At 28.8% G+C, this 27,366-nt stretch overlaps 1 protein-coding gene across 1 annotated transcript in view; it reads right to left on the minus strand.

Moving 5' to 3' along the window:
- Nucleotides 1-27,366, minus strand: part of sog (chordin short gastrulation) — a gene marked incomplete at its 5' end in the record, with an annotated part of 89,055 nt that overhangs the window by 19,002 nt on the left and 42,687 nt on the right. Inside the window, 8 exon segments of the mRNA NM_001323832.1 lie at nucleotides 968-1,112; nucleotides 1,988-2,091; nucleotides 3,177-3,323; nucleotides 8,673-8,814; nucleotides 9,485-9,584; nucleotides 10,292-10,439; nucleotides 15,238-15,309; nucleotides 21,589-21,715. Coding sequence (NP_001310761.1) covers nucleotides 968-1,112; nucleotides 1,988-2,091; nucleotides 3,177-3,323; nucleotides 8,673-8,814; nucleotides 9,485-9,584; nucleotides 10,292-10,439; nucleotides 15,238-15,309; nucleotides 21,589-21,715 — 985 coding nt within the window.

Here is a 27,366-nt window from a genome sequence, read left to right on the forward strand (position 1 = left end):
TAATGAATCAGGAAATAAATTAAAAACTTATTTAACATTAAAATATCAACTGATCTTCTATAAATAAAGAGATATTATACATTATAGTAAAAAAAGACTAAAATAATAAAAAAGAGAAAATTTATCAAAAAAAAAATTTTTATTGTTAAAGAAATTGCATACACGTATCTCACTTTGTTTCGCTGCTAACGCTTACTAAACGGAGGAACAGCGAATTTCTGGATCAATATTAATATCACTTTTTTTTAATTTGATTAATCTAGTTAAAATTATGCAATGTAAACTGTTCATTACTAAAATTTGAATGTTTAATACTGATTCTCAAAAGAATTTTTTAAGGAAAAGTATTTAAAAATATATACTGTTGAAACAAAATCAAATAGATTAATTAATTAGATAGATGAATTAGTTTCAAATCAAATAGAAATCGATTTATACGTCTCGGATATATTTGAGGTATAATTTAACATCTTTTCATGCTTGAGGCGCAACGCAAGGTGAACGTCAAGTAGTAAAGTTATATCTTAAATTAAAAACACACAATAACACGTTTTAAATTATTTTCCAATTATAAACTGATAGACAAGACATTCTTCTCGGTCTCCAAAAGAATGGAAAATTCAAACACATAAGAAATAAATTAGGAATGAAGAAGCAGCAGCACCAACAAAAGCAAAGGCAAAATGTTTTCACATCCTTTTCTTAGCCTCCTATCTGATATTATCTCCAGACTATTAATGAATATTCAGAACCACGCGTTGTGTCAATAAAAGAGAAAAAGCCGATTGACTAATTAGTTGGGACTGGGAGCCGCGTCAATTATCGGCGATATCTTGGACATCGATGGTATAGAGAAGAAGAAAAAAAAGAGAGGGGGGAATAGATCATGATCATCTTTGATTAGAAGCATCAGAGGTTCCCAACCCGGACATAATCGAGAATGAAGGATGTTATGGGATAAACCTACCGTTGCAAGTAACCTTGGGCATGATGCGTCCGCTCTGGAGGCGTTGTCCGTCCTTGGACGATATCCGAAGTTCGAACTTCCCGCTGGACAGGCGCTCCTGGAGATGCGGTGCCAGATCCAGTTTGACAGTCGCGCTGTTATAGTGCTGGAAATTAAACATCATGATTTTATACATAATCAAGTTATTTAACTAATATAATTATGTAGTTTTAAAATTGTCAACTAAAAAAAATATTAGGAAAGGGGGGGGGGAGCAAGAACTCGATTATCTAAACTGGATAAACTTCAGATAATCGAAATAATATATACATAAGGAATCCATTTGCGCCCAAATGCTAAATAGCATTATCACCCACTCTTTTTCTTAATAAATTATACAAAGTTGTATTTATTTCTAAATCATCATCTGCTTGCATTACTAATCGAAATTTTTTTATTTCATTAGTATATATTATCGAAAATAGAATAATTGTTAGATTTCACTTTTTAAAAATATATTTGCTAACACCTCTTCCTGAAAAACATGAAATGTCGTAAGATAAATAAAAATAAAAAAATTTTAAAAGTAAGATGAGAAAATTTTTGCAAATTAGTGTTTTAACTGAATTTCTTCCTCAAAAATAAGGCCATTACTTTTTTTAGCGGTACAATAAATTCAAATTTTTAAATGTAATAAAAGTTAATGAATTCAAATACTATAGGACACTTAAAGAAATCAAAAGTTCGATGAAACAATTAAAATCCCACTAGTAAATCTCTCTAATATAAAAATTTATTTATATATATATATATATATATATATATATATATATATATATATATATATATATATATATATATAATCAATTGTGAAACTTAAGTAAAAGTGATAAGCCAATTGAAAAGCTATGAAAAAAAAAACGCAAAACTTCAGATTAACTTAATTATAACCTCGCAATTCAAGATAAAAAAAATAGCATTAAATAAAATTTTTACTTCAAAACAATTTCCTTAAAAGAGCAATAAAGAAATTATACATACGGGGTGCACTTTTGGTAATGAAATTAAACTTTCAGATATTGGCAGCAACTTTCCATCCATATCTTCATAGAAAAGGCTAACAATCAATGGCACATCTCGGATATCTAAAAATAAATATAATGTAGATAATGTTTCACTACAAAATTCATTACGATTAGAATCTAAGTTGAAGTTATGTTTAAATATATCAAAATACATCAAAAGTACAAACTAAGGTAAAAAAATATGTTTATAATAAAATTTATCACAGTTAAAAATAAAGTTAAGGTCATGATTAGCAATAATATTCGTCATGGTTGTTAATTTGGAGTTGTTGGTTGTTAATTTTGGTCATCAAGCCTAAGTTGTTATGTTTCGTAACAAAATACAGCAAGGTAAAAAGATGAAGCTGAAAATAAGTTTCGTAATAAAATTTACTCAGATGAAGTTATGTTCTTAAACAATATACCTATAAAAAAACTATGCTAATGTCATGTTTTTTATCTCTTTGACGGAGACGATACACTCTGTCCCTTTTATGCTATATTTTTTTTCTGGTGCTCTAATTCCACGTAAAAATACATTTAGGCATTTTTTTATTATAAAAAACACTCCAATAGTTACTAAAACATCTGTTAGAATATCAGAATTAAATTTCTACTAAAATTTAAAATCCAAAAAAGTAGATAGAATTTTTTTTTTCTTTCTCATTTAAAAGTTCCTCAATAATTAATTTTGGAAATTAAAGAAATTTCAATGATTTTTTAAATGAATTTCAAATTTTGTTTCTCTTAGATCTAAATAATTGCAAATAAGTGCAAATTTGCAAAATTATTGCTCGGAAGTGAGCCGTGTTTGGAGAATTTCGCCCTTCACACTTAAAAGACGCCGGTGTCTCACGTTGTATTTTATATACATAACTTATTGAAAAGCTAAATATAATATTGTTCACTTATTTTGGCCTAAATTAATACAAAATAGTGAAAAAAAAGTGTGAAAAATATGTATAATAAAAATTCTGCTTCAAAGGGTTAATAAAACTCATCACAGCTGAAAACTAAGTTTAAGTTAAGTTTCCGAATAGATTTTTTTTACCGTAATAGCAGATTTTTCAACAAAACAAATGAATAATGCAACTAAATCAAACCTTAAATTCTTAGATATGATTCAGATAATTTTATATTTGAGGACTTTTTAAAAAAAAACTTACCTTCAGCCGTGAATATGCCGTTAAAACCAAGTGATACATGAATACTATCTGTCACTGGGAAAATGTTCGCCATACCACCAGTACCTTGAGTTTCATTCGCCAAATCGCCAGATTTTATGCTTGGAAGTAAAAGTGTTCCGTATGCCTCTAAAACAACAAGAACAAACAAATTATACAGGTTCTATTATGAAAATCATAATATATTATTTCACTGATTCGCGTGACACAAATTCTGATTGTCTACTAATTGAAAGGTATGTTCCTAATCAGATAATTATTATTGATAGCAATAAAATTATTTGAGAGTATAAATAATTCAGTTCCGCGAACGCAAAATTAACAGGTATCTGCTGACTATTCTAATAAAATCCTATCAGTGAAGTTTTTGTAGAAAACAAAGACTTTTCTTTGCAAACAGATTAAATAAAGTAATAAAGATGCATTATTTTAAATAATAATTGAAGAATTGTATTAATTATTCAAGTTATTAAAGTTAAGATATAACTTTGTTTCAAAGAATATAGCTCCCAAAAACTTAAATTCCTTTTGGCAGCCACAGTCTCTAAGAATACCGCGGTTTCTTTTAAGGGTTTTCCTTGTTAATTTTTTATTTTTCGTAGGTAACTGTACCTTTTCTTAATTCTACCCCATTTCTGTTTTCATTGTTCACTACTGTCTCCTACTGTTTTCATTATTCAAACATCTCGACCTTTCTTCAGCTTTAACTATGAAACAAATTAATTTTCTTATTTTTAAGTACATAACTATTTAGTTTCATTAATAACTTAGTTTCATATAAGATCATAAAATAGAATCAATGTCCTATGGTACGGTTACAACAGAATATGAATTAATATCGATTAAATGTCTTCTCTAAAAAAAATACGAGCAAAGAGCTTGGCATTTTAAAAGAATTTTTTAGGATACGAAAAATTGCTAATTATTTTTAAATCTGTACATGATAACAAAGTGATTGAGTGAACAAAAATAATTTAAAAAAAAAAACAATTTAAGTTATTTTTAAAATAACACATCTAAAAAAATGTTTCCAACAGCTTTCAAGACGCTACAAATGTTTGATTATAGAAAAAACGCTTATCCAAATATTTAAAGAACAAGATTTTAGACTTCTTTTTTTTTTGCAGTGGCTCTCAGAAAAATGAAGAAGATATTTTTTTTTTCAGTCACTTTCACTTCTGTTATTTTCCCGAATGTTTCTATATTGGAATGTGTTGATGTGTTGAATTATTTCCAACCACTTTGGAAAAACACTTTTGGCTCAAAGACTATTTTTAAAGTTTAAACCAACATCCCGAAACTATTTTCAAACTTTAAATGTTATGTGGAAACGAGTTTCTTTGGAATGCTAAAAAAGATAACACACCCTTAAACAAATTGAAATAGTGGAAATCATGAAATGAAGAAAGACGAACATTAACTGGTTTTAGAAACGCGAGCCGAAAATAGGAGAAAAGTGTTTTCTTTTCATAATCGTAATGTCTGTATCCGGATTTCCAGAATAAACAATGCAATAAATTTGAAATAAGAGATTTCAGCTGAAAGCAATGTTTGACTTGATTTTAATGGATACATAAAATATGTTGTTGTAAGTGATAGAACTATTACATATTCAGCTATTCATTTTCTTTTTCTTGTCAACTTAACAAAATAATAATAAAAACTTCAAAAGACTTACAACATTACATACAAATTTCATTTCAATTTTATATTAAAAATTTATAATAACCATTTTCAAGTGGATTAAAAAGAAGCATATAATTTTATATTTATCAGATTTAAAACAAAAAACGTTAAGTCGCATCACTTTTAAACGACATGGGGGGGGGTTTCTCGCTAGCGATAAAAATTTATTGCGTAAATGACGTTTCCTGCGTTTTTTGTTTACTTATTAAAGTTAGTTAAAAATTAAAGATATTTACTCACTTTCAATCAATTTGAGTCACTTTCAATCAATTTATTTTACTTTTTTCTTCATTTTTTTTTGTCTCTATTAATTTATGTCAGAAAGAAGTCGTCATTTAAAATGGCATTTACTTTTGCTTGTTCTATTTAGAAAACAATTGCAATTTGTATTGGTACCAGACTCTAATTGAAATTTGAATTCTCTAGCTAATCGGAAAGTAGTCGAATTTTTGATCTACTTAGCGATAAAATAGCGATATAAATTTTGCTTCTAGCTATCAGGCAACAACTGAAACTTGTTTTTTTCAATATTTCAATATTATTATTTAGATAAAGGTCGAAATTCGGACTAACCATCCTTGTCTTCAAGTGGTAATATGGTGATAAATTAAACGTGTATCGGTGAAGAATAGATCGAAACTTGTATTGATATCAGAAACAGTAATTAGTCCGAAAATTATAGTAGTTTTCTTTTGGACGATTAATTTCCTCGTAAGGATAAAGCGGCAACTACTTTTAGCTGCCACAGAAAAATTTAAATTAGCATTATCGACACGTACAGAAATCCAGTTAAGATTTTAGTACTCTATCTAGTTAGTCTCTCTCTAGTTAGTCGAACAGAGGCTGAAATTTTACCTTTAAACACACAAAAGCGAGTTTATAGAATGTAGTTGTAGAGCCTCCAAATGGTTTTTAACATACAATTGTATAACTACTTCCTAATTTTTCTTGTTGGATTAAAATCTAAAAATATATGCTGTATTAAAAATGATTAGCAAAGCTAATTAACATTAATTGATATTAATTATGCTGGATGATATAATTATACAATCAATTTGTGTTGCATTACAAATTATTAACAAAGCAAAAGCACTTTGTACTGTAACTGTCCGTTATTGAGCTTCAAAATTTCTAACGGTTCATACAGTGGGTCATTTCGTTTTGACTGTCCTACAACCCATTAGAGATTAAAAATAAAAATCCAAATTTTAATTTTCGTGATACTTACCACCTACTATGGATAAATAATAATGGATATTCTTTATTTCAGATAGAACAAGCAGGGGTCTGTCCAGACATTTTGTGATAGGCCCGGTTTTAAAAAATTGTGAACAAATTACTCGTAATTTCTGAATATAAAATAAACTTAGTCACATTCTTTCAACCAGGGTCCGTTATTGCAAAAAAAACTTTTTCAAGGAGTTTTAAATTGTAAAGTTTAAGATTATACTCAACACTGTAAATTTATAATTAAAAAAATTAAAATTTAAAAAATAAACAGTAATTGCAGCTACTAAATTAGCGATGCAACAAATAAATATTTGGTATTTAGCCTATACTGCCGAATGCAGAATATTCATTTCGGACGAATAAAGGAAGAAGCGTCAGCAGAAGACAAAATTTAGTTCATTTACATCCGTCTTTCTTGTTTTCTGCCCGGGGAAGGGTTTATTTGATTAACAAAACAATAATGAAGATAAACAAATTTGTGAAGGGTCCGATTAAAAGATAAATTATTTTGTGAAGGGTCCGTTTTTAAGTTAAAATATTTTGTGAAGGGATCGTTTTTATGAAAAGATATTTTGTGAAGGGTCCGTTAACGGACCCAAATTTCTTCTAAACAGACCCCTGACAAGTAATTTGTAAAACCATTCAGGATTGTTCAATTTGCTAAAATATTAAGATTCTGGAAATTGGATTTTTGCCATAAGAATTGTCGAAAATATTCATTTCTTTATTGCAAACTATTAATTACCTAAGTTCTGACCAACATAATTTTAAATTTTTAGTATCCGGATTTTAGAATTAGAATTTTTCTAAACCACAACAATTACTTGAGAGAAAGAGCTGAACTTAAATATATTATAAATCATTTTCATTTAAAACACAGAGGCATACCAGGATTTGCCATGCTCATCATAAAAACAAGCATAACTGCGCAGTGCGGTTTACGCTTTCCCTTAGAGTCATTTGTTACGTAAGGTGCAACCCCGTAGATTCCCAAGCTTTTCGAAAGAACAGGAGAGGGAGAAAAAAAAAACAAAAGGTAAATAGATGTGTTACAAAAAGATGTATGTCACCTCCCAAATAACGTGCTACCGTCGAACCGTGAGCATGAACCCTGCAGACAGCGTGGTACCTTCAACCTCTAATAAAAAAGGCAATTTAAAAAAAAAGAATCTGCGCGTAAACTACCGATTTTAAGAGCGTGAACTGCTCTTCTGAGCAGCTGTTGGTACATCTTTATCACGAAGACAGTTTCTGGAGAAAAACGGCACACGAACCCAGACGACACGACAGACAAGACAGCTCCTCCAGTTATTTTGGTCCGCGAACCCTCCGATGACAAATATCGAAGATCTCCCTATGCCCCTGCCCATACATCCATTTTTTTCCCTTCAGTCGCAATACGCAGAAGGTTTATTTTGCAGTTTTGAGTTGGTAGAGTTAAGAATCTTTACGCTACATCTACACACTTCACGCTCTTTTTAATACAAGTTGAGATAACTTTTAATTCGCTGAAGCGCATTTCAAACTAACAATAAGTATGAGGATGCTCGCTGACGTAGATCATCTAGAGTTTGGGCATTAGGACTGATCAACTCAAGATCAAGGGGTCGAAGATTTGGAAAATTTTCTGTTTTATAGTAACAAATCAACCTACATATTTTATTTCTGGACTCTTGATAAAATCTAATACTATTTTTTTTTTAAAGAAAATAAAAAGGATCCCTCGCAAAAATTTAGACAGTTTAAAACAAGCATCCGATAGATCTAGTATTCTAATTACATTGAGAGATTACAGATCTGACTACAGATTTATCGACGCGATAGACTACAATCGTTAGAATCTCATTATCTAAGCAAGGGATCGTTTCTACTATAGGAATGAAAGCGTTGAAATTGCATATTATCTATAAGGTGAATATCTCAAAAGTGAAAAAAAAAATGCCTGTTTTTAGTCCTGCCTTCCCGACTATGCACTTTTATAGCGTTTTTAATCTTTATCTCTAAAAAATAATTATTTAAGATCACTAAAGTGGAATACCTTTTCCACTCACTTTGACAAATAATCTAAAATTATAAAGGGCGGTATTTACGAAATACTCCACACTTGTGCCTTATCAACTAATTTCATTTTAAAAAATTATTACTCTTATTAACAATTTAAAGAAACATCAAGCACTTGAAAAATACTCAAATGATCCTTAAAAAAATAATAAATCTTTGCAGATGCAGGTTAGGTTTGATTAATCGATTGTGACCAATATCTTTTACTTATGTTTCATGAAATGATTATTTATTTTTTGTCAGTTATTTAGGATAAAGAATTACTCACGGAAAATACTTCTAAATTAATTTATTTAAATTTGGGTAGTTGAATCGCACCTAAATTCAAGCTACATCATGAAGATTGTATTTCAAGTACGCTCGCAATTGTCTTTACATAATTTGTTTATAAAGTTGGGACTCCGCCGAAAGATGGTTAGCCATTTAGGGTTCCATAGCCGAAAAAAATTCTCAACCTCTGCCCTAGAACACAATCCCCATAGAATATAAGAAAAGTCTCACCTGTATTTATAGAATTGTGTTTCATAATTCTCCCTCCAACAATTCCATCAGCATGTGAGTTAGTTACCAATATAAAGATAAGTTTCTCTTTTTGAAGCAATCGACGATAGACTTTGGGAACTCTTCTCCAAACACCACAAACCTATAAGGGAATTAAAATAGGCCATTAATTTAAAAAAAAGGATTAAAAAAACTTACGAATGTATTATTCATTTAAATTTTATCATCGTCGACGAAAGGTTTATTGAAGTAATGAATTTGAGGTAATGACTAACACTTCCATGCTCTTTCCTTTTTAACACAACTCAAGGTCAAGTATTATGGCAACTTGAGTTGTGATATTATAATTTAAACTTAAGTCTCATTTGTGGTACTTGGGAGAGGAGAATATCTTCTATAGTCAATCCAATAGCAACTTCACAACAATCCATTGATGTTGATTTAGTTTCTTGATATACTGGTGCTTCGAATTAGTGGCTAAATTTTCTTAATTTCTATCCCTGTGGTGAACTGTTTGGTTATTCAACCTTAAAGAGTCATTACTTGCTCACACTAAAATTCCACAATTATGATCGGAGGGAAGATGGTGCTAATATTCATCCAGCCTCCGCACCACGCTTCTCAACCCGTTAACTATGCATTTTACAGATAATTAATTTTTGAATCTTTTGCTTGAAACCATTGCGATTTTTACATAAAAAAGAGTAATTGGATTATATATTGATATATTCTATTACAAAATTTATTCCATTAGTTACATAAATTCCAAAAAAAAGAATCATAATCAGATACATCTAAAAATACTAACATACTTTTGATCCTTGAACATGGTGGGGTGCAATGGGAATTTCATGTTCTTCCAATATGTTTCCTTCTTCATTTGTAAAGCGAACTGACGCAGGGCGTGGAATTCTGTAAAATTAACTCCCTTTAACATGCAAATAATTTTGCAAAACCAAGAATTTTAGAACAGAAAATACATTAAAACATTAATTATAAAAATGAAATGGTATAGTTAATAATTGATAAATTAAAAATTATACAACACTAAAATTTTATACTTCATTATAAAATGTTAAAATCAAAATTGACTACTTGGAATTAATGTTCTTGTATTTGGTACTTAGAAATAAATCTTGTCTTTTTAGCATCTTTCATTCGAACCACTAAAAATGACTGATCACAATTTTTTGAAATTTGAGTTTATGTTCTTTTGCTTTTTTGCATAAGGAAAGAAGACTAATTCACAGAATAACTTGTTGGCAGATGATATTTCCTTGCTTTTTTTTTGTTTCTTGTTTGTATCAAATAGTTTTTTTCTGTTGTTCTTAGAATTAATTGTTTGAGAAAAAGAAAAAAAAAATCGCAAATTAGAATAAAACGACAACATTTCATAACTCTTGGTAGTAATGGTAAGAAAAAGTATTTCAAACAGGAAAAAAACCGCAATTTTTTCTTATCATTTATAAAACCATAATCTTTACAATGTAATTGTAATAATTATGGTAAAATTTGTCACCTCAGTAACCATAATAAGAAAGTTTAGAAAATACACGTGGAAAGTGTGCCTTGTAGAAGAAGAATTCATCAAAGCATACGTTAACTTCGATTCAACTTACCCTCTGTAATTTATGGTATAATGAAGATCTCGTTTAGTAAAAACAAAGTAACCACGTGCTGCTCCAGCAACTGTTGCTCGTGATACTGCTTCTCCAGAAACCGATACTCGTGGAACTAATATCTTTCCAGTCAATAGAGCCGTATATTCTGGAAAAATAAAAATTATGACTTTTAATATTCGTTGCAAAGTAAATAATGCAAGAACAAAAAATTTTAACTGACAATTATTATATTTGGGGAAACAAATATATTATACAGACCAGAATTTAAAATCATTTTATGATAAAGGCATAGTATTACCATTTTAAAATCATTAGATTGTAAATTTATTTAATAACATATATTTACCTTCATAAAATATCATGCAAAACTGTATGCAATTAAAATAATTAATACAAAATAACAATTACAAATATAAAAATTGGAAATAACATAGGACATGTTTCAAGCACTCAAAAACAAGTGCCCATTTTTGAGCGCTTAAAACGCTGTTATTTTCTAACCTTCTTCCTTTTTGAAGCGAATGAGGTTTTTAATGAAGAATATCTTACCGATTAACATCTTATGCGTAATCCAAGTAACATCTTACCATCTTAAAAATAATTGCCCATTTTTGAGCGCTTAAAACATGTCTGCTGTTATTTTCCAACTCGTACATTTTTGAAGCGAATGAGGTTTTTAATGAAGTAAGATCTTACCGATTCAATTTTTTGGGATTATTATTACTAACGAATCTATTAGACAAAAAATATTTTGCGAGTTTTTCTAGCAAGCAGAAATTATATAAGGAATTGGAAAGAAAAGTTATTGGATAAAGTTGCTACGGTAATAGAGTTCAAATTTTATCTCACGTGAAATAAAAACTAAATATGTATTAATAAAATAAATAAAAAATTTTGAGATCTTTTAGTTGGATAATTCTTAATTTTGATGCAACAGATAATCTTGAAAATATTGATGGTTAAAAAAATTAAAATTATTCGGTGCAAAGGTGGGGGCGGTGAATGAAGCGAGAAGGGGCGGAGTCCTCTAATTGTCAATAAAAAAATAATACTATTAAAGTTACACTGCGAGAAGGTGATAAAACAAATTAAAACCACCATGAATGGAATCGTATCTTGAAGTATGATGACCACCCTACAGCGAGCAACTTTATGACCTTGTCACACCACGAGTAAAAGTTCCATGAAATCATTATTATTTTTAACAATATATTGAGTTATGTTATTATTTCTAAAACATTTCTTCTTTATGCAAATTTCTCTTCGTTTTTCTTGATTCAACTCTTGAAATTATGTTATTGTTATTCTATGTCCAAGACGCTTAAGAAAACTGTCTGCTGAGGCGTGGTCAAAAAGTATCGCCAACTGGCGCCTGCAGACTTTTCTTTTACGATCTTGCGAGAAGAGTCAATAAAATCTAATCTAGTTATGTAAAAAAGAAACATACATCAAATATGTTCCTTCCCCCTTTTCTTCCCTTTTGAGAACGTATTTCCTTTTGGAAAAAAAAATTGAAGAGAACGTTATTTCGTGCAAATAACGAAATCTTTAAATTATTAAAATTTTAATTATGTACAGCAGTAATAAATATCTTCTCACTTAATATCAGGGGTCTGTCTAGACTTTTTGTGAAAGGTCCGTTTTCGTAAAATTGTGAAAAAATTACTCGTAATTTGTGAAAATAAAATAAACGTTAAGTCACATTCTTTCAACCAGGGTCCGCTTTTGTGAATTTGTGCAAATAGAGTCCGTTATTGCAAAAAAACTTTTTAAAGGAGTTTTTAAATTGCAAAGACTTACAAGATTATGCTCAACACTGTAAAATTATAATTTAAAAAATTAAATTTTAAAAAATAAGCAGCAATTGCTGCTACTAAATTAGAGATACAACATACAAATATCTGGTATTTATAGTTTATACTGCTGAACGCAGAATATTCATTTCGGACGTATAAAGGAAGAAGCTTCTGCTGAAGACAAAACTTAGTTGGTTTGCATTTGTTTCTCTTCCCCTCCCCCTTCCTGGGAAGGGTTTATTCAATTAACAAAACAATAACGAAGATAAACAAATTTGTGAATGGTCCAATTATAAGATAAATTATTTTGTGAAGGGTCCGTTTTTAAGTTAAAATATTTCGTGAAGGGTCCGTTTTTATGAAAAGATATTTCGTGAAGGGTCCGTTAACAGACCCAAATTTCTTCTAAACAGACTCCTGAATATGTACTTTAAAGTAGATAAAAATAAAAATAAGCTATTTAAGAATATTACGGATTAACAACTTACTACACGCGGATAGCAGTAATTTTCAGTTCGTAAATTTAAAAAAAAGTTATTGTACATTCCACGTACAAGTTTTAATAAATAATTCAGTAAAATTAATTCGTGTAATATAAAATACGATAAAAAACAAAAATATTCATACATTAATGAGTATTTATGTTATATTTATAACTTAGTCAATCAAAAGTATAATCATTTACTTATAATAATTAACTATAATATAATGAATTGTCGTGACTAAGAAACTTATAAAATTCAAGACAATTTACAAGTTTCAAATAATTTTTTCATTGAATTTTATGCAGATAAAAATTTAAACAGCTTCAGCACCAGTATGTTAATCAATTCAATACTAATTAAGTCTATCAATTAATTCCAACACATAATAAATTATGTATGCGCATTTTTAGATATTGTTTTTCGCGCAATAAACTAATGAAAGTAAATGACCTTATGACCGTTTTAATACCAAAATTTTAGATTTTTTTTAAAAAGAAAACACCGATACAACAAACAAAAATAAATAGAACACTGAAGAAGAAACAGGATCTATGCGAAACAATTAGTCATGTCTCTAAATAGAATACAGGTAACAATGTTATCAACTCTGAATTTAGATATTAAATAATCATAAATAGAACAATCTCTTATGGCATATCTCCATCTGCGTTATGGTATTCATTCAAGGCCGGAAAGACTTGAATAAGGCGTGATTGATCATTCAAGGAAAGAAATCAAAATTTAATGTTGTTGTTTTCCAATGTTTAAGTTTAATAAAAATGTTTTTATATTTTTCATAAAAATAAGTGCTGCAACTATCTCAGGAATGTTTTACAGCTAACGAACTTTCCGTACATTATGATACCAAAAAAATGCCTTCACATGTCTTTTTTAAACTCCAATTTAATAGAATCGTTTGACATTTAGAACTGTAGAGCAAGATGTTTAAATATAATGACTTTTTGTATAGAATTTTTCATACAATAATTATTTTTTCTGATGCCATGCAATACTGGAAATAAGTTTGTAGCAAGTCAATTAATCATCAATAAATATCAGAAATGGAGAGGAATTGAAGATTTAAAAAAAAAGTATTTTTGATCAAACGGTTCTTTGAATGGCCTAATTTTAGAATCTCTTTATTAAAATAACGGTGTCCTTTTTTTCAGATTAAAATATTTTAAAGGACATTCCATAAAGACAAATTTAAGTTAACATTTTGTTGTAGCTCTTAAGTTGCACAAAATATGGTAATTAATTTGACCATATATCTGATAGATTATATAAACATAAGAATTTTTTATAAATTCACATTAGAAGCCTAAAAGGTGAATAGGCACAAAACGTTATTTCAGTTCCAAATTATAAATAAAGTCACGGGCTGTTTACTCTGTTTCAGCGAAAAATAAAAGAATTAGCAGAACGATTTGGCATTATTTTCCGAAGCTATCTTATAATCTTCTAAAGAATCTTTGAAGAATGAAAAGCCAATGTCAGACGCAAGAAAGTTTGCCAAGAAGATATTTGAAGTTCAGCCAATCCTCATCACTATTTAGTGTTACACGGTAGTGTTTAAGTTAAATTCGAGAAGCAAGGGCTGAAAAGCGTTAACAAACGCATCACCAAAAGAAGTAAATAACATTTAATTTCTAAAAAGGAAACCCCATTTGTCAAGACTGACTGATAAATTCTCTGCAAGGGCTCTGTGTATTCATTCGCTTCTAAATCTCAACCCTTTGCTGCACTTTCTTAGATAGTTGTCTTACTGGTTGGAAATTATTTTGTGAAATGAACATAATATCAAAAATAATGAAGAAAAAAATAATTATTTTAATGGACGGAAAAACTTAAATACATGTTAACACAATTTGCAAAATATTATTTTGAATTTTATATATCTCCAATGCTTATAGGCTTAAGTAGACAGCATTGTATTCAATGTTATAAAACCATCCTGGTTCTTAGCTATGGTGGCGAAGAACAGACATATGATTCCCTGGACCGGTAAAAAAGCTTCGGTGGATGAAAGAAGGTATGCAACAGTAATGGTTAAAGATAGAAGTTTAAAAGGTCATAATAACTTGAAATTGCAACAGCGATGGCTCAGAGTTCGAATGCCAGCAATGAGTGGCTAATTCCTATACTTCTATCATTGTCATCGGCATCTATGGTAGACAGATTACAGATCAAATACATCTATAGTCTTCTTGTCGGTGAACTAACCTTTTAGGAGGTTTAATTCTTCGTGCGAAGCAAATGCGAATTAATTTCATAAAAAAATAATATCTCCACGAAAGCTAATTTCGCCCGATATTTGAATGTGATGTTGTTAAGTTTCGTCTCCCATTTTGATTTGAGATTCCTTGTCTTCGTGGTTAAACGGTTATATAATTAAACATCATTAACTGCTAATCTCATCTGGATCTTCTGTTCCACACCGGTGACAAAATAAAAAACTGGTAGGGTTTTTTTTTAGCATGTGGTATATAAAAACATATTTTTGAAATGCAGTAGTAGATCAAGCTTATTTATGTATAATTCAAGCATTGGCAAGTTGTAGCTATAAAGCGCTACACAAGAGAGAAAAGTATGACAGTTGTATAAAATAATTGTTTTGAGAAAAACAATTACTCTAGACAATAACAAGTAATATTCTACATACCTTTCAGAATTTTATCTTCATCTTCTGATTCTAGCTTCCGGGTCGCTATATCTTCTTCCAAATCAGCATAGTCTGAAAAAAATTACGAGTTTATCTCATATTTGTTACTCAATATCATTGAATCGAATAAAATAATAGATTTTTCCTCCAAGTAAAAGTGTATTTACTACCAGAAAAGAAATTGTAAACCACACAACAATTAAGAAAAAATATTTTATGTTACAACTTTTTTAAAAAAGGTTTAACAACAAATTTTTAAATCCAGTGCTTGTAGGTAAATAATTACTAAAATCATTTTTTTTTTTAACAATCCAAGTGGTAGAAATAGGGATTCGTCATTTTTATTCAAAATATCGAAAATTTCTAAGAGGGAACAACTTTTGGGAAATAATTTACGAAATGTTAACTAAAAATATATTTCAATTTCGTCGAGTCAATTTATTTAAAAAAATTTTAAGAATCTTTCATAGTATAATTTTCGTTAATTAAGTATAGCAATAAGAAATTAAAAAAAATTGTAGAGATAAGAAGTATTAAAAATAATTGGAATGTAGTAGAATTTATGCAACGTTTGCACTTTAATATTAGGAAGTGCCTTAGATCGAATACGCAAGATAATTTTTTTTTTTGGTACAGCAAACATGGAAGAAAAAAAAGAGTTTTCGGCACAAATATGCTTACATATCTATAAAAGCTTACAATGAAAGTTGCATTTACTTTTTCGATAACGTAACTCAAAAGCTTTTAAATAAGCCACTCAGTTTTGAGCTTGTATAAAAACAATTATTCTTCCATTTATTTAGTTAGTTACTTTGAATAAAAGTGCAAAAATAAACCTAAGATTTTTTGATACGTAAAAAGTTAACAATTGCATCAAAATAGATTTATAAATTTCTGAGATATTATAGCCAGAAATTCATTATTTTCGTTATAGAATTAGTGTAAAAAAGGACCAACTAACATGCGTTCTCATAATACTAACTGAGTAAATTAATTTTTATTTATTTATTTTCTTAAGTCTCCCTCTTCACCACTATCAACAAGATTAAACTCTTGCATTATCCCCTGTTCCAACGCAATTTTAAACCCTACTGTTCTATGAAAAAATTAATAGCTAAAATATTACAAAACAATATATTTGAATTTTATTAACGTCCCTTATAACACTAAAAAATAAACTTAGAAATGTCAATCTGGAAAACAGAGAACCAGGAATTTCACATTTCAAAATTTTAAATAAAATTTACTAAAATACATCACATTAATAAAAATATAACTTCTAACCAATTCTAGTAAAATAAGGTAGATTTTCATAATTCGCATGATACAGATCTTGAAAAAAAATATAAGCTCACCCCAAATAGAATTTATTTATATAGATTGCAAGTACAATCTGATTGAGAAGGGGATAAAATTTTGTTTAACCGTACACCTCAAACAAATTCCATGTGGAAAACGGAAATCCTTGAAGGTAAAAAAAAAAAAAAAAAAAAAAAAAAAAAAAAAAGATATCATAAACTATAATCCGGATCAGCTTTCTTCAAAATTTCCCGCTATTTACCTTTTATACAAAGCGTAAGTACAAAAAGAAATGCATTTTAAATGCCATAAATAGAACGATAATAACGACCATGAAAAGCTAGAAACATGCACAAGTCTATGCAGCCTCAACAATGGTTAAAGGAAAGGAAATGCTTTTTCAGAGAAAAGGAAAATATCACATAAATAGACGGTGAGAAAACTCGAAGTCACAAACAATATAAAAGAATTTTTTTTTCTCCCTTTCCAAAGCCAGGTTTTCATCGTTGCAAAGCTCTTTAAAAATAAATCCCAACGTACAAAATACTGATAGTTATAGAGAGGTCACGTGTACAAAAATGTTCTTTTTCCACTGAAGTAAGTTAAACCACAATCTACATATTTCTTCTATGGGTGGATTATCCAATGAATAGAATAATAATATAATAGTATCCCCCACCACTTTTTTATTTTATTTTATGCAGGATGTAGGGGTATTTGGAAAGTGTTTAATACCACCTGCTAAGTAAGGTAAGCTGTCGAAAATGCAAAGAAAGGCGAATAAGACCACCGAAAAAGCTTTTATAATGCCCTTCCAAACATAAACAACGCAGAGGACAATGATTGATCCATTCAAAACTGAATATTTAACAGGAATGCATAATTTTATGCTTCCTAAAAGCATTAGTAAAATTCGCAAATAAACTTGAAGAATATTAATTTTAGTGAAAAAATATACTATTTTTTAAAGCTGTTGTGAGTTTGTAACAGTAAAAGGTTATTCATAACTGCGAGAGATTTAGTTACGTCAATTTTTAATCAGTGCGCTCTAATAAGATAGCTATGAAAACGAGGCTAAATGCTGCGAAATGAAGAAAAGACACAGTTCTGTAAAAATAAATAAAGTTTGCGTTCTAGTTTATTAATATTTGAAAAGTAACACAGACGTTGCATTTTTTGGACTCGAAAAAATATAAAAAATTTGAAAATGATTAAGTAATTTTAAAAATCTTCATTTAGGAGGGGGAGAAATTGACCAACTTCAAGTACTTTACTTTCATATCTTTCTTCGAAACCTGGTTTTATATAACCAGGGGTCTGTCCAGACATTTTGTGAAAGGTTCATTTTTGTAAAATTGTGAAAAAATTACTCGTAATTTGTGAATATAAAATAAACGTTAAGTCACATTCTTTCAACTAGGGTCCGCTTTTGTGAATTTGTGCAAATAGGGTCCGTTATTGCAAAAAATCTTTTTCAAGGAGTTTTTAAATTGTAAAGACATACAAGATTATGCTCAACACTGTAAAATTACAATTAAAAAAAATTAATTTTAAAAAATAAACAGCAGTTGCTGCTAGTAAATAGCGACGCAACACATAAATATTTGGTATTTAGCTTATACTGCTGAACGCAGAATATTCTTTTCGGACGAATAAAGGAAGAAGCATCTGAGGAAGACAAAATTTAGTTTGTTTACATCTGTCTTCCTTCCTGGGAAGGGTTTATTCGATTAACGAAACAATAATGAAGATGAACAAATTTGTGAAGGGTCCGATAAAAAGAAAAATCATTTTGTGAAGGGTTCGTTTTTATGAAAGGATATTTTGTGAAGGATCCGTTTTTCTGAAAAGATATTTTGTGAAGGGTCCGTTAACGGACCCAAATTTCTTCTAAACAGATCCCTCATAACAAACACCATTTAATTTGATTATTCTTATTTCATCTAATCTAATTTTTAAAAAATTTATATCGGAGCATGTACATTTTCTTATACCAAAATAAAAATTTAGGAAAAAAATTCCAATAACTTTTGCTGTATTTACATAGAATATTAATGGCGATTGCTTAGGGTAAGGTTTATTCTTAATGCTCAATAATGACTCTCATTTTATTCTTGTTTATACTGTAATGGATGTGTCATTATTCATTAATAAACAATAATAATGCGCATCCTATTCCAATTTATATGCTAATAATCCGTGTCTTATTCTATAAATAATGATATTAAAGGTGCTCATCCTATTCGTAAGTTCATAATATTACTAACTCATTCTTCTTGTATGCTTATTTTTTCATATTTCACAAGAAATACTTAGAAAATAATTTTAAAACTGTAGAAGTGTTAAAGTAAAGCCATTTCTTATACACATCAATAAAATTCAAAGCTTTTAGACGTTTGAGGGAACGACAATAAATTACGAACAAATAAGAATGTTTTTGAATACCCCATGCTAAATTATGCAGCAAAAAGCTTCTAACTTACATCAATTACTTTGGTTACCATGTGCAATAACTGTAAATTTCGTTCATGGAAAAATAATGACAATTTTATAAGAAAATAATTTTTTTGCCCTGCGTTTTTTTACTATAGCTGCAGAAATATTGAATAAAATTAAACAAATATTTTAGAGTAATTTTCAATTAATAAAAACATTATTTCAAAATTTGAAAAAATTCGTAAAAAATTGTGCAAGATATGAGCATTTAGAATAATTCTTTCATACTGCGCGCATGTGCGGAAAACATGTAAAAAAATATTTCTGCATATTTATGCAATGAATCATGATTGGTTACGTTTGAAGAAAGTCGAATTTGAATGTCGTAAAAATGTAAAAATTCTATCAATTTTCTAATAGGTTTTTGTACTTTTTTTTTCATTGAAAGCTCTAAATGAAAAGGGGTTTTCCACACATTTCATTTTGTGTCATGTAACAAAATCCAGTAACAAATCATAATACCCTGAAATAATGATCCGGACAACATAATGTGATGACGCTGGTATAGAAAACATGCCCCTCCGTATTATCTTGCACTAGAAGCTAGATTTTTGTCTTTATACTTTTAAGCTTATTAAAAAGTTTTTTAACCTTATAAGAAAGGACATTTTACGTGTCGCAACCGATTTTTAAAAAAAAAATAATTAAATCCCTCGGTTGAGGAAAAGATATTTGCATACAAAGAACCAAATCAAGGCGTCAAATATTCTCAACCGTGGAATTCGTAAATGAGGGAAACTAAAATTACGGTTGTTCGAGAACATACCCCAAAGGATAAGATAGCATCCTCGAATTCCTATCTCGCAATGAATTAGCGGGAGGATAAGGATGTTGTAATGGTCTCCAACAGAGAATTACCACCAGTATTCAATACGGCGGGCTAAAAAATTGGAATGCTCGTTAAAAAAGAGATGAGCTGGTTAAAAGAGAAAATGGCGAAAATAAGTGGAATTCGAAAAATTGCTGACGTCAAATTCATCTTAATTAGAAAGCGGATTTAGCTAGTTTCAACCGCTTGTCCTGAACAGCGCGACACATGGTAATTATTCACTTGAGTTGATGTTTTCGATGCTGGATGTCAGGGATTTTAATAAGCGTTTCGTCTTCTAAAGGACATTGCGAGAGTTTCGCAAAGGGGTTGCGTCAGATGGAGGTGTGGTAGAGTTGCTGGTTAAAATAAATGGTTTAATTTAAGTTTCGTTGAAAGATCGTGTATTTTAAATTAATGAGAATACATTTTGCTTCCTTCTAACTCCTTAAGTCAAGAAAGCTAAAGGCTGATGAAAGCGTATTTATCAAAATGAAACATCAAAAATGTCTAATTATTTATAATTTATGGAACATTCTGTTACTTAAATAAAATTTTTATCACTTAATAATAAGCATAGCCCGTTTATGCTTAGCATCCTATATATAAAAGTTTCGTAAATTACAATAAGATGCATGCTTTAAGTCAAGCATCAAAAATATTTGTTTAATGCGGTAGTGCAATATAGTTTAGGAGATTTTTATTATACTGAATGGTTAAGTTAATTTTCGCTGTATGTCAATTGTTAAAGCATTAGTTAAGATTTTGGTTATATATAACCAGTGTAATAATACCATGTAATCTAAATGATGTTGTGTATCATCGCTACCTCCGACAAAGTGTTAAAATAGTTATTAATGTTGATATATTTAATTTATGCTTAATTCATGATATAAATTTATTATTACCTTAATATAATATTTATATTTAATTGATGAAGTTATATTTTATTGTTTACGTAGGCATATATGTGTTTGTTTTAATTTAAGATTCATAAATAATTATAATGAATAATGCAAATGAATGATTAATTTGTACGAATAAACTTTTCTAAATATGAATCAAGCTGGTTGATTACATTATATTTGTATTAATTTGTTTTTAAGTAATTGGAAAATGGCGTCTCTTGTTTCGTTCAATTAATATTTGCATAGAATTTGAATAACTCAAGAACTGAACCTATGTCTAACATAATTACGAAAATTTAACGCAAAAAGCCAAACGTTTTAAAAAAATATTTATTATTATTATTATTTCAACATCTTTAATACTTTTAGCTTTTTTATAGGAATGATTGAAATAATTTTTATAAGAAAAGACATATTTAATTAAATAATCAACCAAAGTATTTTTGTTTTTAAATAAAACATATAATAAAAAATTTTAACCAAATTTTCGGTTAAGTTGAAATTTTTTTAAAGTCCATAATCCACTTGGGGAAACAAAATAATCCACATAAATATAGCTTCAATTTAAACGGTTTAAGTTAAATAATAATAAAATATTTCTCTTATAAAGCATGCCATTTAAACTAAGTACGGAGATTTAAATACATTAACCAAGTTTCCAATGGACAACGTTACGAATATGAAGGTTAAGTAAATCTCTACCTAAATGATCGTATTGTGTTTATTAGATTTAGATTTCCGAAACAATTAATAAATAATTATAATTGTCTGTTTTTGGACGTATATATCTATATAGAAAGATAGATAGATAGATTTATTTATTTTCAATAAATGCCATACCTTCTCCAGGGCATGTTTTGCAGCATCTTTGGGGAAGTAAGACAGGATCGTCGCATGTTGGTTTCGGGCAATCATTCTTAATATTTTTGCATCGCACTTTCGACATGATTCTCCTTTTTCGCTGAACCTGAAAGATATACACATTTATAGTTCATGAAGAAAAACACGCAACATACACTTTATAATAATAATTTGTTTTTTTCTTTTTTGAAGGAGAAGGAAAAAAAATATCTAAGCGCGCTCGTTAAGTGCATAAGAAACTAAATATTTATTTCTAATAAATGAAGAAACACTAAGAATAAAAATGTTATCTGCATAACATAGCCTGAAAGTCCGATGTTTATTGTATCTATATTACATTCTTTTTCTATCACTAATTTGTATATAAATCATTTCGTCTTTGAAAATTGTTTTCTAACCCAGTTTTTATTCGGCGGATGTTTTCAAAGCTAATATAATTACGTTCCTTACCATGAACCTGATGTAGGTATTTTTTACTGTCGAAAATTAGAAAAAAAAAAGCTATAAAAACAGAACTCATTTTTGAGTGATACAAAATGTATATTGGCCACATTAATTTAATATTTTGATTTTGTTCTTCTTTTGTTTCGAGTTTCCGATGACATTTGCAATGAAATAATACTTTTAGAGTTTAAAGAGATTACACGTATTTTTATCACAGAAACAGAATGTTTTTACCAGTATTAATAACAATGTTTATACAATACGAGAAAATTACCAGTTGTGTCGGTAATGAACTGAATAAGGTTTGCTAAGGTTCCGAGAAAATAAACGTAAATTATGAACGAAAATTTATCTTGGCTTCAAATTCTCTATAAATATAAATAAAGAATGTATAAATTTAAAAATTTTGAATTGATGCCGTTTCTTATCAGAATCTTAATCCAGACAACGGAATGCCGCATCAAATTATAAAACGATCGTATAACTGAAAAATATTTATAAAACAAGTTTTTTTCTTTTCTTTTTCTAAAAAAAAGGACTTGTTGTTTTCACCTTAGACTATGAAATTAATGGAAATGAACAAAATAATTATAATTTAGCTAGTACTGGATATTCATTAAATTTTTAGGGTTATTTTTATAACATTTTGCGCAAAATGGGGAATTTGATAAAACCTATAGAATCAGTATCCAGTAATTATCTACATTTATATACATAAATGCTTCTCTCACTGCAAAAGGAAAATACTAAAAAATTTTATAATACTGAAAATATGATATTTTACAAAATGTAAAAGCAAAAGCAATAAAAATTATTATTTTAAAAAAAATGGGTCATAATTTCTTTTAGGTAATCTAAGACTTGAGTTGCGATTACGAATTATAAAACAAGCAACCGGATAACCATACAATTGAAAAATCTCTTTCTTAAACATTTAAAAATATCAGCAACCAATAACCGACCCACATAACTCGGCATAAAGATAGAGCTTCACTGCAACAATCATACATCTGGTAGGAAAGAACTTTTACAGAAAAGAAGGGGAAAGATATTTATGCCCAGCGTTCTCCCGTAAGCTTAACTCCTAGTTTCCCGCTAGTTAATTGATTTCAATAAATAATTATGCGAGTTTAAAGATTATACTTAGCAAAAAAGTACATTTTCTTTCGATATTAAAATAAATTGTAACCTTGTCCTCTATTCTAAATGAGATATTATGTGATAATAAAAAGTAAATAATACAAAATAATATTCACAGTATCTCTTATAAACGTATGTATTTTTTATACGTTGCTTTTACACCCACTTAATAGAAATAGGTTTGGTGCGAAATCACTTACCTTTTTAATCCTTATATTGATGAATAATTGGTTTTCTTAACGAATTAAAATTGCATTTAGTTTTCTAAAAATTACTGAAACCATGTTATTTATTAAATGTATAGGTTTAGAACATGCTATTTTCCTAAAATGATGATTCCAGAAATGTCTTAGTCGTAAAAAAAAAAACCTAATATTTTTAAGGCGTAATATTCGTTTTCTATAAGAATCAAATTTGAAGGCAACAGCAATTTCAATAAATTAAAAAGAAAGTATGAAATTTCAATTATATTTTAAAAACATTTTTTTTATTTCTCCGAAATTATAATCTTTAAATAATTAGAAAAACACAAAAAAAAATAAAAATTTAGCATGATAAAATTCGATTTTGAACAAAGTAAGGAAATTTTTAAAATGAGTGAAAAATAGTTAGCTCTGTTAAATACAGTGAGAAAACTCTTCATTTTATTTAAAATCGTCAAGTCTTCATGAAATCTTAAAAGCTTTCAACACTGTTTTGTAAACGTTGTTATTAGGTTATATCCAGATGAACATCTTAGAAGGGACAGACATTTATATCATACACTCATCTAATGACAACGGTTAAATCTGTCGATTTACATTAATAATTAATGAATAAAATCCAACCTCTTTTGAAGGAAAATTTTTTTCAAAAGAGGTTGAATTTTATTTATTTCGGTTCGAACAAATCACGACTCATACGTAAGAACTCATATATTTGTGAGATCAAATTAAGCCGATTTATCACTGCACTTAAGATATTCTTATCAGTTCTTACCTTTTATTTGATCCTTCAATTCAACAAATTATAAGAAATTGTGATCAGCCAACAACAACATTTTATACTAATAAATCATAATTCGAAAATGCTAATTTTGTAGAGGGGGGGGGATTACGCACCAGGAAGTAAATTATACTTTAGAGTGCCAGAAAAATTTGTAGCTTTATTCCATCAGACCAGTCAGAACAAGCGGCAAAGAAGAAGAAGAAAAAACATTACTCATCACATTGGACTTGGTTTTTATTTACTTCACTCAGTTTAAAATAAAATTTCTAAGACAACAAAGAATTCGAGAGAGAAAGGGGTGATGGAAAATAAACATCCTTCGCCAATTTGGCATGGGTGAAATTCTGCAGCTAAGACGATAAGGAAGATAAAAAGCAATAAGAAAAAAATATTTCGGGATGTGTTGTGGGCCCAAAAAGAATAGAGAAGAAATCCACGCGTTCTTTTCCATTGTTTGCCGTGATCCGTCGTCTTTTACTAAAACTCTGCTGATCCGTCCTTGAACTACAGATACCATATGCGAAAAGATGAAATGACGGAAGTGGTCGTAGAAGCTTTTGTTTCTTATCACTCGTGAGAGACTTTTTCGTCAGATAGTAACTGTGACGAAGCTTTGGAATTTCGGCCATATCTTTTTTATTATTATTATTGAATGACCTTACGGAGTACGCAGTATTATTATTCGTCAATAAACAAAGTAAATTGAGTATGTATTTTTTTTTAACATTATAGAAATACAGATGAGCTTGAGAGATGAATAATCTTGTTGCATATTTCATTTTGTTTTGAGTCAGCAGACACCAACAAGCAACAAGTAAACAGCAACATTAAAAAAAAACTTTTTATTAAGGTGTTTTAGGACAAAGGAAAACAGTTATATGGGGAAGTTTTTAAGGAATTTCATAACTTTAAACTTGATCAAACCTGATGAAACTTTTCCCTGCTGAACAATGCTTTATTTCTTAACGCAGAACTAATTTTCTGTTAGTAAAGTATCCAAGCATTATTCTGAGCCCAATACTTATAGTTGGACAATTTACGGCTACACACAAATTTAAACCCTCAATTGTCAATTTGATGGAACATGCCTATATGATAAAGAAAACGCTTGCAAGTTCTATTCCAGACTATTCAATCAAGGCATGATTATAGTTCGGGTCAAAATATCAAAAATAGCAGAGTCAAAAATATACAGAATGGCATTAGTTTTTTTTTGTTTGTTTGTTTAACTAGACTAGAAATAAAAGAGAATGTGCCTACATCCCTGACTTGGAAACAAAATTTAAGATACTAATTTGTAATAATACTTGTACACGTAGTTCAAAAATGTGAATAACAGATTATTTTTTTTTTAAATTTACAGTGAAACATTTTAAAGTAAGACTATTTTGTTTACAAATATTTCTTAACTTAAAGAAAAATTCGTATTTTAATATATTAAATCACAAAAACCTTAGGGCTGAGAGTTATAAAACAGTAACACCTGCCAGAATTTTCGTAGAAAAATAATCGTGAGAATGTTTTCAATATTAAAAATCAACAAAAAGTAAGTGTAGAAAATATTTTGATGCATAATACTGGTAAGGTAGAAAGGCTTTGTAATAAAAAAATATGTACTGTTATTTGGCAGATTGCATTTTTTATATTCACAACATATTTATTAAATTGCAAAAACAATCATTTTTAACGTGACTCCAAATTTTATTTTCCTTTTTCTTAAAAAAAAAAAAAAAAAGGAAGTGGGCAACTTATATCATATGTTAAAATTTGTTGTTGAAATTTATATGAAAAGCACACTTGAACGTTTCAAAATCAGTTTAAAGTTAAACTTGCATAACTGCGGGTAATTAAACTTCGATATCAATTATAAAGATTTAAAGCATTATGAAATATTTAATAATAAAAAATGAATAACAGTATTTTGTATTCAAAGCAAATTTACTAAATTTCTTTTGAAATGGTCTAAAAATGATACAACTTTAAGATTAATTTAAAAGTTAATATTATACTCCCTACAAATATTTTTTGAATATGTGGTCAATCTGCTTCGTATAATATGATCTTCGTATAATATGATTGGAACTCATTTTTAAAAAAAAGGCTCGCGATCGCTTAGCGAACAATTTTAAGCTTAGTGATCAAAACCACGGGTAGTTGAACTTTTTCGTAATAAAAAAAAATTCAATGCAGAAAACAAGAGAAAATATAGCCAAGATACATTTTTATAGAAAGAAAGAGAGGAGATATATGGATTGTTGCAGACGGGTGTGGTGTGAGATGACATCCTCCCCCCACCCTATCTCTCCATCCTCACTGGAACCGCTTCGACACCCCCACCCTTTGCTGGAGTTCGTTGCACTCCAATGACAAGGACGTCTTTCGTAAGTCACTGTCTCACTTCGCCTTCTCTCTCTCTCTCTCGCTCTTCTTTAATAACAACTCGACAAAAAGACACTCACGTATAAAAGCAAAAATAAATAATAATAAAAAATGTTACAAAATTAATTTTAAGAGACAAAAAAAATCAAATTAAAATTGGGTCAAGCGACAAAAACTGACTGTTTATAAAACAAAGAACATGCCGCAATTTGTAGGCTTACAATTCGAAGAAATCGATTTAAACGATTGAAGAAAGAGCATTTGAAAAGTATATTTTAAGAAGGGTATTTTTTTTAAATGAGGAAATTTCAAATTCAAAAGTAATAGAAAATATATATATCTAAAAATCTTTTTACATCGGGGAATAAAAGTAATTTAAAATTAGGTCAAGATATAAAAGAGTAGAGTTAATATATAAATAAGTTAACAATATAATCACTTTAGTTCAAGATAGAGCAAAAATGTATCATAAAATTCGAAGGGAACAAATGAAAAGCATATTTTCATAACTGTATTTTAAATGGCGACATTTTCTAAAAAAAAGTACGAAAAATGATATAAAGTATTTTGTATGAAATATTATTATAATTAAAAAAAAATTTATGAAAATTGCGCAATTACAAATATTAAAATAAGTGGATCATCATGGAACATTAACTTTACCTTAACAAAAATCTTTTAATTTATACAAACAATACAAATTAGCTAATGTGTTAGATTACTACCATCCTTTAAAATCACATAGTTTAAATTCATGATTTTAATTCAAAAGTTTCCAGACATTAGCAATTTAAATAATAAATAATC

Source organism: Parasteatoda tepidariorum, chromosome 3 (genome assembly GCF_982258835.1).
Source record: "Parasteatoda tepidariorum strain Cologne lab strain chromosome 3, Ptep-v5.0, whole genome shotgun sequence".
NCBI classification, from domain to species: domain Eukaryota; kingdom Metazoa; phylum Arthropoda; class Arachnida; order Araneae; family Theridiidae; genus Parasteatoda; species Parasteatoda tepidariorum.